We start from the raw sequence: 13,969 nt of genomic DNA on the forward strand, positions 1-13,969 counted from the left end.
ACGGTTAAGTGTGGGGATCAACCGAGCCAAACTGTCGGGATGGACTAGGGCGCGCGCTTGGACCATCTCAAGTAGGTTTGAAGTACCCTTACGTATATCGACATTTGACATGTCATACAAAACCGCTTTCTCGTATCCCGTGCTTGGCAGGGCTATTTTTGAAACATTGGAAATAACAATAATAATAATTCTACTTGCTGACGATTGGATAGAGTCCAAATCGTATATGAAATCGTATATGAAGTACTACGATTTCAATAGGACCACGCTATTGCGAACTGTGGAGATCGGGATCGTGAAATATGCCTGGATTTCCCCACGGATAAGCACCAGTATGTACACTAACAGAGGAATAAGATCATCAGTGGTCAGTTAGATTCTACACCACATATTGGTCAATTCCCCTCATTGTTGAATTGTCAAATAGCAATCAACTATAAGAATGTTGATATTATGCGTAAAGCTCGCGGCGCATGTTTCTGAACCGCTTGTTAGAAATATACATAAGTAAGTGCAGTGTATAAACAAATAACAAGCATCATATTGTATGTATTATAGACCTAGCGCTAGCACCTTTTAGCAAACCTCCAAGCTATAAAATGGAGGAGGATCGCCTTGGAAGCTCATTGGATACAGTAAATTTCCGCAACGTGAAATGGTATCGTTCCTAAATACATCATGGGGAGAAGCGACATTGACGATGGAGAGTCACGGCGGTCCTCCTATAATCGACGAGGGGGAGTACACATAGACAGTACGCCTATTTCCTTCTCCCGTCCACATTCGTCGAAATCAGAGTTGTATAGCCCAAACGGAACTACGTACTTCCAACACCCATGTGGCTATCACGGCAATGATTCAGATGATCACCATGGAACGCCCGCTGATGATCGACCAATAACGCGGTTGAAGTCGTCATCGAGGTCAGGAGGTAAAGCCCTGGGAGGGAGCCGTCCAGTCACTCCCGCCCCGGCGGCCCCGACGGCCCCCAAGGACGAGACTACCACGGCTATTAACGCGGAGTTGAAAGTATCGCTCGCTACCAGGCAGTTGGCGTTTCAGATTAAAGAGAGCAAGAGATTCTGGATTGCATTTCAGGACGAGTTCGAAGCAGAAGTGAAGGCGGTTAAGTACTACGTTAACGATGATGTCCTTCAGCGAATATGGCAGAAGAGGACCGAACACAACAGCAAGTACAAGAATGGCGAGAATCAAGATGACGAACAGTTCATCATTCAGAAGATGAAGCTGGAGACATGTATGGATCAGGTCAAGGAGGCCGCAAAGGCATTCATTCAATCTCATCCGTTGGGTGGCCCCTCTGATCACGATCCTCGGCACCTCGCCTTAGAGAAGATTCAGGTAACTGGAGATCGTGTTCTACTATTGGCTGGGAAGTCCACGTTTAGTAATATTGCTTGTGCAGATCTGGTCACGCAGGCGTCGGACTTGGAGAAGCTGGTAGATGCGAGAAGTCCAGACGCCAAGGTCTTACATCGGTATGATAAGAGAGAAACTATGAAGATCTCGTGCGAAGGCGAAGGCGAAGATACCGATCCAGTCACAGCCGAACCAACATATCAGGAACAGGGAATACCCGATCAAGAGACATATGGGGATGGTAATGATGATGAGGGTCAGAGTGCAACGTTAGGATAGACCTAGACGAATAGCTGAAAGGCTCCTCAATCTCGATTCTGCTGAGGCGATTATTTCACCATTATAATATGACGTATCGTTAGCAGTATCCTCAAACTTAAGGGAATGCAAAATTGGCATTAGTACAGGACTAACCTTGAAGAAAAAAAGATTGAAGCATCGCCCTCACCAGAGTAATCGGAATCGAATTGTAGGCGTCCGTCTCCCGAAGGAAACAGACAATCCCACGCTGCGTATCGCACTCAAGTGTTCTCACACACAATCTCCGCAACGGCTCTCCCATAGGAACCACAACTCCCCCGTCTTCTCCTTGCGGATATACACGGGGCGAAGGGCCCTGCGTCTCTGATGCCAGTCTTGCAGACGTGTAGTTTTCAAAAGAAAAACCCATCACGCCAGACCCTCGCGGGCAGACCTGTCGATCCCGCAGCTAGGCAGGCGACGAGGTGGTGATGAAGAATACTCCGAATTTCTCATGAGCGGGTGAATATCGGTCTGAAGAACAGAAGCCGATGAGAAGCAGCTCGCGCGGCTTCTCTGTTTTGTAGCTCAGAAACGCAGCGTTGGTGAGGGCGATGCTTGAGGAAAGAAAAGAAAGCAAGAATGAATTTCGGCGGGCTGCTTTTTCGAGTCATAGCAAAATTATGGTGGGCTTATCGATAAAGCTAGCAGACAGCCAATTAAAACGGCTAAAACTAGGTAGTCAAGCCTTAGGTAATCTAACCTTACTGCGTATTGTACCTAGGTACTTTAAGCTCTTGACTCATGAGAACTTGCTCTTAACCTTCCAATTGGCTGAATCATTTAAGGGTCCAGACGTGGCTTATCTTTTCTTCCCAATGTCTCTTTCCCTTTCCAACGAAGGGCTTGGTCAGAAAAGCCCCGTTTGTCCCTAATTGGTAGTCGTGTTATCGTAGGCGTGTCTGGCTAGACTCATCCATTATATGCCATTCCCAGTACATAATTGAAATTTTACTCATCTTCCCATTACTTCTCCTAGACGATATAAAGCTAAATCTTATAGAGCATGTCAACTAACCATCTCCATAGAATTATCATAATGTCTTTCTTCAGGTGATAGGGCCGAGTCATTCATTTTCTTACGTTGTTGCTTTACCTAGTTCGTTTTCTCTTTGTGGTTTTTTTCTTTCCCCTTTAGAATCCTATAGACGGTATTATCCGCGATCAATAGAATAGAATGTCGATCTGCGTAGCAGACCTTCCCCAGCCCTGGCAGAAGCCCTCGTCCGAGGAACTACTGGCAGCTCTCAAACAGCTTCAGGTAAAACTGACGGGTAACAATGTCTACCTAAGAGGCCAGTGAATGCTCACTATGAACTAGGTTGAACCTCCGATCTGGAATCCTGGTACTTCTAGAAAAGTTATACTAGAGAGCTACCAAAATACTGCCCAGCTTCGTCGTGAGGCTGCTGCGTACCTGTCTAGCATAATCAAGAGCAGTCTCTCGTGGATCCAGGATGAAGACGAGAAGGAAGCGATATGGGATGAGGCAAGCCGGCGTCTTGCAGAACGCTGTGGTAGAGCGGGAATGGGAGAGATCACGCGAAGATGGCCTCTTGAAGACCAAGTATCATCTCCTTTCGAGCTAGTCATTAGGGAGCCTCCTATCACCGGCGATTCTCTCGGCTTGAAAACTTGGGGGTCCTCATATCTGCTTGCACGGTCACTAGGCGACATTGCGAAAGAATCCCTCCCCCATATATTCACATTGAGAACTTCGAATCAATCTCTAGATGTTCTTGAATTAGGTTCGGGTACCGGGCTCTTGGGGATGGCTGCTGCTGCTATCTGGAAAACTAACGTGGTTTTGACTGACCTCCCAACCATCGTACCGAACTTAGCCTACAATATCGAGAGAAATCGGTCCACTATCGAAGCTCTAGGAGGGAAAGTTGACTCGGGTGTTTTAACTTGGGGCTCCGAGGACGGCAACGCCGAGCAATTTGCTTCCAAGAACCAGTTCAAAGTAAACCAACCTTATTCCCCTATATACTCTTAATGACTAATTCCATGTAGATTGTTCTTGCTGCAGATCCTCTGTACGATGATGACCACCCAGAGCTCTTATCATCTGCGATAGTTGCGCACCTAGCCCAAGACAAAGACGCCAGGGCTATCGTAATGGTACCTCAGCGAGACTTGACCACCAAGAAACTAGCTGCAAAATTCCTATCCATTATGATTGTCTCCGGACTAAGCGTGCTGGAGCAGCGCACCTTAGTTGGCCAAGATGACTGGGACGAGGACGGTGAGGATTCGGGGATAGAATGCTGGTGGGCTGTTTTTGGGAGACAGTAACAGCAACTAGCGGCAAGCGTACTGCCCTAAGGTTGAACCTATATGCATAGAATTATAGAGATTTGACAGAGACTCGATAGATCGATAGAAAGGGATAATAGACGGCGGATTAGGGAATGTCGCTCCCTAGCCTTCTTAGAACGTCAATACAAGGGATCAAGATACCATGATAGAGAGCAATCTTTCCTATTCAACCCTGACTAAAAGCTAAATAAAAGTATATACGACATATATCAACCTTCAAGTCTCCCTAATCATGAATCATCCATGACTCAAGACGACGCCTCTTGAGCCGCCGCAAATGTGTGAAAGCTCCCTGCCGCCCTCGGATACACAACTTGAGCCTCCCCATTCGTCCCATTTATCCCATTTCCGTTAACACCATTCACCACTCTGACGCCCCCATCAAACCAATCATCGTCACCCTCCCCAACACCCTCTGGTACGCCCCAGCCACCTCCTCCAGGGGTATGTATAACACACCTATCCCCCTCCTTCATATCGACCTGTCCCCTGGACCCAATATTTATCCACCGTTCACTCCCATCCTCCAGCCCCTGGACCCAGTAATTCGCACCGCATGCGCCGGGCTCACCGCCCCTGATTTAGCAGGATATCGGAGCCGATCAGGAGTCGGAGCGTGTAGATTAACGCTGAGTAAGTAATAGCCGGAGGCGCGTTCATATTTGATAACATCTCGCAGGATGTGCCCGTGAAATCGAAGGTGCCGAATCCGCTCTCGTCGATGGTTATGGAGACTTTCATCATGGACCCATTATCCAAGAATTGCTTTGCCTTGAGCGGCTTTGATCCGTATCTCTTATATGCAGACTTGAGATAATTTCGAACGGAGACCTCGACGTTTTCTTGGATTCTGGTCATGTAGAAATGGACGGTGTGCTTGCCATATTCTTCCATGAGGGCCTTGAGCCTTGCCTGGAAGATGAGTACCACCAGCCTCCGGGTGATTAGTGACCAGCACGTCTCCCGGACGTAAATTGCCTTTATGAAGGTTATGTTGATACTTGACGGCATACGACATGCTTCCTAGATGAACAGGAACGTGAGGTGCATTAGCAACGAGCTGACCATCCGGGCTGAAGATGGCGCACGAAAAATCCAATCGTTCCTTGATATTAATTGAAACGCTAGTCTTTTGAAGTGCCCTTCCCATCTGCTCCGCGATACTCATGAACCGGTGGCCGAAGATATTAAGCTTGACGGGATCGACTACTAGTTCTTGCTATTCCTGAGACTGCTGAGGCTTTTCGTCGACTAGGTTGATGATAACGTGAGAATTCAGGATTCGTGCTTGGGATCCAGGAACGGCCACTATAGTTTGGTTGTGTTGTCGATGATTATTGTTGGGTCGGCTACGATGCTGCCCGGATCTATTGCGTTGAGTCGGAAGACTTTCGTCGGTTGCAGCCCGCCTTCTGCAAAGTAAGCTTGTGTCTAACGAATGTTAGCAACATCCATAATGACACATCAATCGGCATTTATTTCGATGCCGAACCTAGGGTTTTACGGCAAGCTTACTATTCTATCTTCACCCTCTTTGACTTCTGAGAAATTAGACTTCAACTCCTTTACCAGCTTCGAGTTGTCGTGGCTAACTTCAGTGCTCTTCCCAACACCCCGTACTCGTACGTCGTCAACGCGAACTTTCTTATCACGAGGGAAAACGAATGACAGCTCCCTTAGATGTTCCCTTTCGAGTGCCGCCCTCCAGTCTCCGTCAACAGGAACCAAGATCATGAAATTAGTATCGGTGCCTTGATATCTCAAGTTTAGGTATTGTTCATGTTCGATAGCCGCTTCTCGAATTCCTTGGTCGAGCAGCCCTTCGGTAACCTTCGCCTTGAGGTCCTACATCCGAACCATCAGCCGACCCAGGGATTCTTCGGACAGAATTTCAGAGCTCGGCTCTTGCGCCTCCTGGACAACTTCTGCTAGCGCCATACCGTACGCTGAAAGAATACTGGAGTACTTGTGGATTACTATCTTTTTGATACTCAACTTCTTTGCAATTTCACACGCATGTTGACCGCCGGCACCGCCAAAGTCGAAAGTGCATTTTGCTGAGTTTCGAAGCCTTTCGCCTCTGTGAGCGCACGAATGGGGCGGCTCATAGACTCATTTGCTACGTCGATGAAGCCGTGAGCAACCTCGAGAGGTGTCATCGAACTTCCAGTGTCCGCATTGATTTGTGCTGTGAGCTCCTCGTACTTCTACACCACGATATCGATATCGAGTGGAAGATTCTCACTGGGACCGAAGATCTTGGGGAAATAATCGGGTATCAATCGCCCAAGGAATAGGTTTGCATCGGTAACCTGAGTTCATTGTTAGTGATTGTTCTTATATTCAAATCAATTGAGATTTTCGGGGTTGTCATGAAGCTATGGCTTATTTTATACTCTCTAGGGACGTATTGCTATGTGAGACGGAGGTGTGATGTGATGTGGAATATGGCATACCGTAAGTGGCCCCCCTTTCCGATACGAAGCCGGTCCCGGGTGAGCGCCCGCGCTATCAGGCCCGACTTTGAATAAGTCATCTCTCCAGAATAACATAGAACCGCCACCGACAGCTACCGTATTAATATCGAGCTGCGGATGATCTCCGGCGCGAGGTATGCGTCAGCAGAAGCGGAACTACCACGCGAGATCATCTTGATCATGTTTGCGCCGACCGAAGAAGACGTCGAGATATGAGTAAAGCCCATCTCCTTGGCGATTTCGGCAATGCGATTCTCGTGGTTCGGGTAGAGATACGAGTGAGCTAAGCAGATAGCAAGCGTCTCTATACCCTCTGGTTTGATTTTTGCTAGCTTTTCCCGTACTTCAACCTCATTTAAGGGACGAATGATGCGCAAGATATCGCCGGCGATGCCTTTTACTAGGACACCAGGGTCCAGGGATCTCCTGGCGTGGAGGGCGACTATCTCTTGTGGCATCTTCGTCGAACTCTTCGACTGTGATGCGCTCAGATACCTCAACGACTGTCTCGTAGAGCAACTCTGGTTTTTTATGCCAAGCTCAAATAGCTTGGGTCTGGACTGATACCCAATTTCTAATAAGTCACCGAAGCCTTGATTGACAACGAACGCATGTCTCGTTCCTTTCCGTTCCAACAACGCTATATAAAATAAATATTTAGGCCTTAGAAAAAATGGGCGAGGGACTCACCATTTGTAGCGACTGTTGTTCCCATACGAATAGAATGGATCAGGTCTTTGGGAATTGGAGCGTCTCTGGGAATCGCCTTGCCGGAGATGGTCTCCAGGACCCGGCGAATACCTTCTGCCGGCGCATCATCATAACTACTGGGGTCGACAGATAAAAGCTTAAGGACTATGTCTTCCCACCTCGGTCTTGCGGGGGAAGTTAGCTATAAATCTTGAAAGAGACCTTGTTTAACTAACCGATAGCGAACTTCACGCTTCTTGGCTGTACTGCCGTGGGTATCGATCCGACGGCCATCTTGGCTAGGGGTATATATGAGATTGGCGAGTGGCTCTGTGTAACAAATACATAGATGCTGATAAGCTCGAGGGAGCTCGGATGGATATATAACTACACCATCATGACGAAGAATCGGATATGGTCCGGCACCGAAAGCGAGTTGAGCTCCGGTGACAGGACTCTGATAACTTGTACCATCGTTTCGAATTGCCTTCGAGTTTTCGACATATCAGCTGACGGTTTCCAGCTGAACTATGCATCAGTGTAACTTTGGGGAATATCGATCGGTTACTTTGCGATTATCAACCAACCCCATTATCAACTCCTTAATTCCCAGCTATACTCCAATCCGACAAATGGTTTTTCTATGATTGTAAGCACAGTGCGGCGCAAATAGTCGAAACTAGACTTCGGAGACGGACGCTCGTCGAGCATCCTCCCGGATTTTTAGTCCGAATGACGGGTCACTTCCGATACGAGTTTAACCAATCATCTTTGACAGATTCTCCCGAAATAGTAACCCCATTGATAATATCCTGGCGGTGGATTAGAACAAAGCTAAGTTGATTTGAAGGTAGGATAGCATTCTACTTATAGCTTGGGCGGGTTAGACATGAGTTCGCTCATCCCGACAAAATATAGGACAGGGGAGGTTCCTTTCAGTGCTGAAGATTCTCAATAGCTGATAAAAGCAACACCCACAAAGAAAGAGAGATATGGAGCCGTACAAGGAATCAGTATTTTAGGCCCAGAGCCTATCTGGGGTTTGGCGACACCAATCCTGGACTGATAAGCTCCAAGTGCTACCGAGAGGAGTCGTACGCTCACCCCATCTATAAAGCCTTGGAAATGAATCGGATATTTTTGGAGTGGATATGCATTAGATATCTGCAGCTTTTGAAACTCGTCCCAGCAGCATTGCCCATCTCAACTCTACTCGTCGTTCAACATAATGTCTCTAGACTTTAAGAGGGACGAGGCTATCCAGCCGGTCACTTCCGCCGTGGCCGGTGATAACACAAAGACAGTCGACGACCGAACTTTGGATGAGGTGAAGATAACGGCGATAACTAATCTCAGTTATCATTTGCCCGAATTTACGAGGGATATTGTCTGGCTGATCTTAAATTCCTAAAATGGAAGAATTCCTTGAGAAGGAAGTTCGTCCGTGCGCAGCTTTTAAGCGTTTTTATTGGATGCATCTTCTAAAAAAACGGGTTTTACCAGATTTCCCACTTTCGAGAAAAAAGTCGAAATACGTACTGTTTCGAGCCTTCTTTTAGGATGCTAAAAGTGTTAAGGGGTGTTAAGGGGTATTGGGGGGTGTTGAGGGTTGCTAAGGGGTGCTGGGGGTGCTAAGGGTTGCTAAGGGTTGCTAAAGGATATTGGGGTTCGAATCCTACGCTTTTTTCCTTTTTCCAAATTTTTTTTTAAAGAAATTCCAGTAAAGGCTAGTATTCGAGTTTGTTGCCGTTGTTGTCGGGCCGGTTGGCGGGTGGTGGGCGGGCGGCGCGCGTAGCGGCACGTAATTGATTTTCAGTTACGTCCTTTGTAAACTCGGGCTATTGTGGTGCCCCACAGGGGTGCCCTCTTGTTCACATAAGGTTACGCAGACCCCTGGCATTCGGCATTTCCTTGCCCCAACCTGGCAGCCCTAGTTATAGCTGTAGCTCGTCACACTGTGTCCCTACATGTATTTTCTCCAACTAATATAATTCTCCACTTCCCCACGATTTAATATCTTGGCATATGCACGTCGCTTGCCGTTACCTCTACATAGTATTCTATATATTCCGTACCAGACTACAGAAAGACTTTTGAATTTGTCCTCATAAATCTTCTACGATCAAGAATCTTGAAGCCAACTAGTTGTTAAATTGTTCTCCGTTTTATCTTGGGATATTCAAGGGCTCAGGGCTGACCCAACCCTATTTGAGTTACTCCACAAAGTTTGCTCGCTGGCTTCCTCCTTTTACACCATTTACTATCAAGATCAGCTAGTTCGACGAGTCAATTAATTGCTTAACCTAACTTGGACCTAGCTTAACCTAACCTGGGTAAATACAATTTATGGGACATCCATCCAAGTCAGGTAGAAAATATTTTTATTTGCCTAGCCAACAGGTAAAAATGGGGCCATACATATATACCCTTAAGGGGTAGTAGTAGGAAACAAATGTGGCTGGTGTGGCTTTATAAGGGCTCCCAGGTCAGTCCCACGATACGACCAGGTACCTAAGCCTCATTTTTCAATATATTTGATCGGACTCATCGAACTCGCTGATCAAGATTGTGGTCTTTTCTCAACCTAGTTCAACATATTGATTGTTGGGATAGTAGTCACGTGCTCGCGTGACACGTGCGTTGGGGCTGGGGCCGTGCCCCTCCCACATAGGTACCTAATTCCTCTCCTTCTCTCTTAGTTACATGTACACAAGCAGAATCATCAACCAATCAGAACAGCCATTTCATTCGTATATTTCCTTATTGGATATTATGATACAAGAGGGCACCCCTGTGGGGCACTACAATAGCCCGAGTTTATAAAGGACGTAACTAAAAATCAATTACGTATTGTTACTGGCGGGCGGTTAGCGCGCTGCGCGCGCTGCCCGCCACCCGCCAATCGGCCCGGCAACAAACTCGAATACCAGCCTTTACTGGAATTTCTTTAAAAAAAAATTTTTTGGAAAAAGGAAAAAAGCGTGGGATTCGAACCTTAATACCCTTTAGCACCCCTTAGCAGCATTTTGGAGGAGGGCTCGAAATAGTACGTATTTTGACTTTTTTTTCGAAAGTGGGGAATCTGGTAAGACCCGTTATTCTTACAAGATGCACCCAATAAAAACGCTTAAAGGCTGCGCACGGACGAACGTCCTTCTCAAGGAATTCTTCCATTTTAGGAATTGGAATTTGAGATCAGCCAGACAATATCCCTTGTAAACTCGGGCAAAGTCACGTGGATCATGTAACAACCAAAAGGGCGTAAATCTCGAGGGACAACTACGATATTGTGTAATTAGACACCTAGGTCATCTATTACTTTTACTAGCCTCCTCGTAAATATCTACTAGGTTGATATTCTAGAGATTACATAATTATTGCCACAGATTCCCTCTCAATAGGAGACATACCTAATTCAAGCGAGAGGTTGAAGGCGTAATATTTAGTCACTCTACCGGTACCCTATGGACATCCATCTACAACCATCCGTGACTACACGAGCTTTTGAAGGCATTATGTCTCGGGGAAAGTATCCGGGATAGGTATTGTTACTGGTAGCTAGTTGGCATATTTCTCCATTCACTTGTTATGACCCCTTGCCTGGGTATCTTTTATACAGATAGTTATTTTATATTCGCGAAGGATTATCCCTCGTGGAAATTATACGCCAAGTAGGCTGGCCGTTACATTCACTCAGATATTATTTCGATTTGTTTACGGACTACCCCTAATTCCTGGTTACGTAAACTCCTACTACCATAAACTTCGCAAGATTATGACTCAACTAAACACGCCAGCATATATGTTTATGCAAGTGGCACTCTTCTGTAATGGGTTTTTGTACCCTACCGGTAGAGAACAGAATACGCAATTCGAATCGCCCGTCTTGATAACTCTTATAGAAATAGAGTCATGGGGATTTTGCAGAATAACCGATACAGCCATACGTTCCAGAATGCATAGAATCTAATCAAGTTATGCGACAGTGGGTTTGTAAATTGCCGGTACCTCGAATTGTGACATTGTTTGAACGTCGTCAGGTACGGGTGTTCAATTCTTCCTAAGGTACTCTTCCTAAGGTACTCTATCTAAGGTACCCGCTCGACCTAAGGTACTCTACCTAAGGTGCTCGTGCACTTGATTCCTTAAAATCTTCGCAACCACCAACTCCCAACAACTTGCGCACAATTCAAATCCGCATTCAAGTTTCTAAAGGAAATTCTACCTATTTTCCCTCTCCATCCTTTACATATTCACAATACAAACTGCTTCTAAAATACACGTAAGTTTCCAAGATTCAGCTTGTATTCTCGCAAATTTCGAGACCCGTCACCGCATTTCAACCCGCGACAATTACCTCTAAAACTACATATTTTATTCATTCAACTTTTGTTTTCCTATTTCCCCACTAGGAACATTCATCCTATCCTATCCAGTCAGATTGACAATTCAATCTGCACACCTACTCTCAACCCGACAACCACCCTCGACAACTACTGTCGAATATACTACTAAACCATACCCGAGGAAAAAAACTAATTATTATTTAAAGAAGTAGAAAATCAACGAGTTTTCGCCTTTTGTTCCTCTCTTCTTCACCACAGAGCGGCAAGTACCGACGGAAGTCACTTTTTACCAGACAAGCCTCAAAAACGTTGCTTGCGACCCCTCAACTTAAACCTCTCCTAATTAAATCCGACTACAACAAATTTTATTCTACAATAAAGGTATGTTCGTCATCTCAACTAGGGATCATTCCACCAATTAAAAAATAAGTCTATTTCACATTTCATCCGCAGTTAACACAAAATTCTAGTGCAACTTGTAGGCACCATGACGACGAGCTACAGATACTCCGATGAGATGATCGAGTTCGTCCTCGAGAGGACAGTTCCGACGGAGCCAATTCCCCGAGGAAGGAAGAGGGCGCTGTACGAAGAGACAGCTGAGCTGTTCACTCAAAGATTTCCGGACTTTGAGAACACCGTCAAATATGCTCAGATCAAGTACATCACCGAACACTTTGGCAGCAGTGCAGACTTTGGGTAAGTTATCGACGATATGTGCGTATGGTAAAAATAAAATAAAATAATTAACTGTTATCTACTTTTAGAAACCGTAAAGGAAATGTCATCTACCATGACCCCACGAAGAGCCGTGTCTCCAAGGCTACCCACAACCCTCCGAAGCCGGCACAAACTACTACACAAGCGAAAAAGAGCAAATGCATTCTCTGCCTCCATTGTGATGGAAAGGGATTTTTGGAGGTGAGCGAGGAGCCGGCTGATGCTGGCGCTACTTCGTCTGCAAACCTGCCGACACCTGTAACTCCTTACCCGAATCCGGCCGCTGTTCCTATGGGAACGAAATCGTATCAAAGCTTAGAGCCAGCTGCCGGTATCCATGGAACATCCGTTGCTACACCCCTTGCACCTCCTACTCCTAACACTCACCGCCGACCATCGCAGTTTGGTCCGTTGCTTCAGCAGCAAAGCCCCCACCCTCTAACCACACCATCGGTACCTCTACGAGCCGGCATCCGTGAGGGAATTCAGCAAAGCACAGCAGTGCGCAACGCTCCCGCTTCCTCGACCCTAGGGGGCACTTGGTCTGCGATTAACACTAGACGGGAAGCAACCATGTCGGCTAATGGGGTCAGAACAAATGGAAACGGCGCCACGACACGGGGAAATTATAACCCCGCGGTGAGTGCAGCAGCGAGGAACTTCCAGAACTCAATCATGTCAAAGAGGCAGTCCTTGGGCATGACCCACCAACGTATCCCTGCAGAGCAGAACGGGGCTACAGCCATGAATATGGGGACCCCGGCCCGGCCGGTTCACGGGCAAGCGGGTCAGATGGCGGCTCCGAACAGATATCAGCCTGTTAGGCAAGAAGGCAGAGGAGGAATTATACCTCAGACCACCCGGCCTGCTCCGAGACAGCCTATTCCGACGCCTAATACGACTAAGAAGCCGATGCCGTCGATGGGACAGAACTCAGCATTGCGGGCACTAGAAGCTGCTCCTGCTCGTGGTGCTACCCCTGCTCGTGGTGCTACTCTTAAGCGATCCCGATCTGATGAAGAAGCAAGTGTGGGCATTCCGGCTAGAGATACGGAACACACCGGGGTACAGGAATACAAGCTGATGGCGAACGAGCCAGCTTCGAAGAGGTGCAAGGTTGATACGAAGGAGAACCCTACCTTGGCGAATGGTAACGGAAACCTAGATGCATCGGTTGCATCAGTTCCGGTTCTAGAGCCCTCTTGGGACAGTTACCTGGACGAAGTTACCGGCGGCTTCTTTTCCGACGAAGTTGGATTGAGCTCCGACCAAAACCATGCTCCGACGGACAGCTCCGCGCTTGACCTCGGACTTGACGCTGGAGACGGCTTCCAGGTTGATCAGAACCTTACCAACCAGGATACTGGTTTGGTTGCTTCGACTGCGGCTGGGGAGTTTACATTTGATCTCGAAGCCCCTAAAGCCCCTGAAGCCCCTGAAGCCCCTGAAGCTCCTCGAGACGCCCAAGACGCTCAAGAGTTCGGAGACTTCGATCTTATCCGGGAATTCTTGAACGATCACGGCGATGGTCTTGACTACCAGCTAACCGGCAACGAAGTATTCGAGGAGAACACCAATGCTGCTACAGGCACCGAGTTTGAGTACCCGGATATATTTAGCTAAACGCCACAGTATTCTGTGTACTGCTTTCTGTCCGGAAGCCTTTGAGATGGCATTTGAATGCCCTATTTTTTTTTTCTTTGACGAACTCATGGAGTTGGATCGCGAGAGATA

General features: G+C 47.0%; 4 protein-coding genes across 4 annotated transcripts; 3 read left to right on the plus strand and 1 right to left on the minus strand.

Moving 5' to 3' along the window:
• The first annotated feature begins 529 nt into the window (after window positions 1–529).
• F5Y00DRAFT_224417 (uncharacterized protein) lies at window positions 530–2,232 on the plus strand. Its single transcript, XM_048005999.1, has 2 exons — window positions 530–1,755; window positions 1,829–2,232. Exon 1 carries the CDS (start codon window positions 679–681, stop codon window positions 1,657–1,659), a length of 981 nt encoding a protein of 326 aa, XP_047869259.1. The 5' UTR covers window positions 530–678; the 3' UTR covers window positions 1,660–1,755; window positions 1,829–2,232.
• A 293-nt stretch (window positions 2,233–2,525) lies between these two features.
• On the plus strand, window positions 2,526–4,174 carry F5Y00DRAFT_224418 (putative methyltransferase-domain-containing protein). The gene is made up of 3 exons (XM_048006000.1): window positions 2,526–2,941; window positions 3,002–3,646; window positions 3,697–4,174. Exons 1-3 carry the CDS (start codon window positions 2,858–2,860, stop codon window positions 3,976–3,978), a joined length of 1,011 nt encoding a protein of 336 aa, XP_047869260.1. The 5' UTR covers window positions 2,526–2,857; the 3' UTR covers window positions 3,979–4,174.
• Window positions 4,175–4,250: 76 nt separating this feature from the next.
• F5Y00DRAFT_257355 (Hydantoinase/oxoprolinase N-terminal region-domain-containing protein) lies at window positions 4,251–7,463 on the minus strand (the record flags this gene model as incomplete). The annotated part of the gene is made up of 11 exons (XM_048010541.1): window positions 4,251–4,491; window positions 4,574–4,936; window positions 5,004–5,221; window positions 5,356–5,433; window positions 5,518–5,847; window positions 6,015–6,190; window positions 6,248–6,314; window positions 6,459–6,590; window positions 6,674–7,119; window positions 7,170–7,354; window positions 7,417–7,463. 11 exons carry the CDS (start codon window positions 7,461–7,463, stop codon window positions 4,251–4,253), a joined length of 2,283 nt encoding a protein of 760 aa, XP_047869261.1.
• A 4,539-nt stretch (window positions 7,464–12,002) lies between these two features.
• Window positions 12,003–13,858, plus strand: F5Y00DRAFT_257356 (uncharacterized protein; the record flags this gene model as incomplete). The annotated part of the gene is made up of 2 exons (XM_048010542.1): window positions 12,003–12,214; window positions 12,283–13,858. 2 exons carry the CDS (start codon window positions 12,003–12,005, stop codon window positions 13,856–13,858), a joined length of 1,788 nt encoding a protein of 595 aa, XP_047869262.1.
• Between the last annotated feature and the right edge of the window lie 111 nt (window positions 13,859–13,969).

The sequence above is a fragment of the Daldinia vernicosa genome (assembly GCF_022497035.1).
Source record: "Daldinia vernicosa strain CBS 139.73 unplaced genomic scaffold F5Y00scaffold_3, whole genome shotgun sequence".
Lineage (NCBI taxonomy): Eukaryota > Fungi > Ascomycota > Sordariomycetes > Xylariales > Hypoxylaceae > Daldinia > Daldinia vernicosa.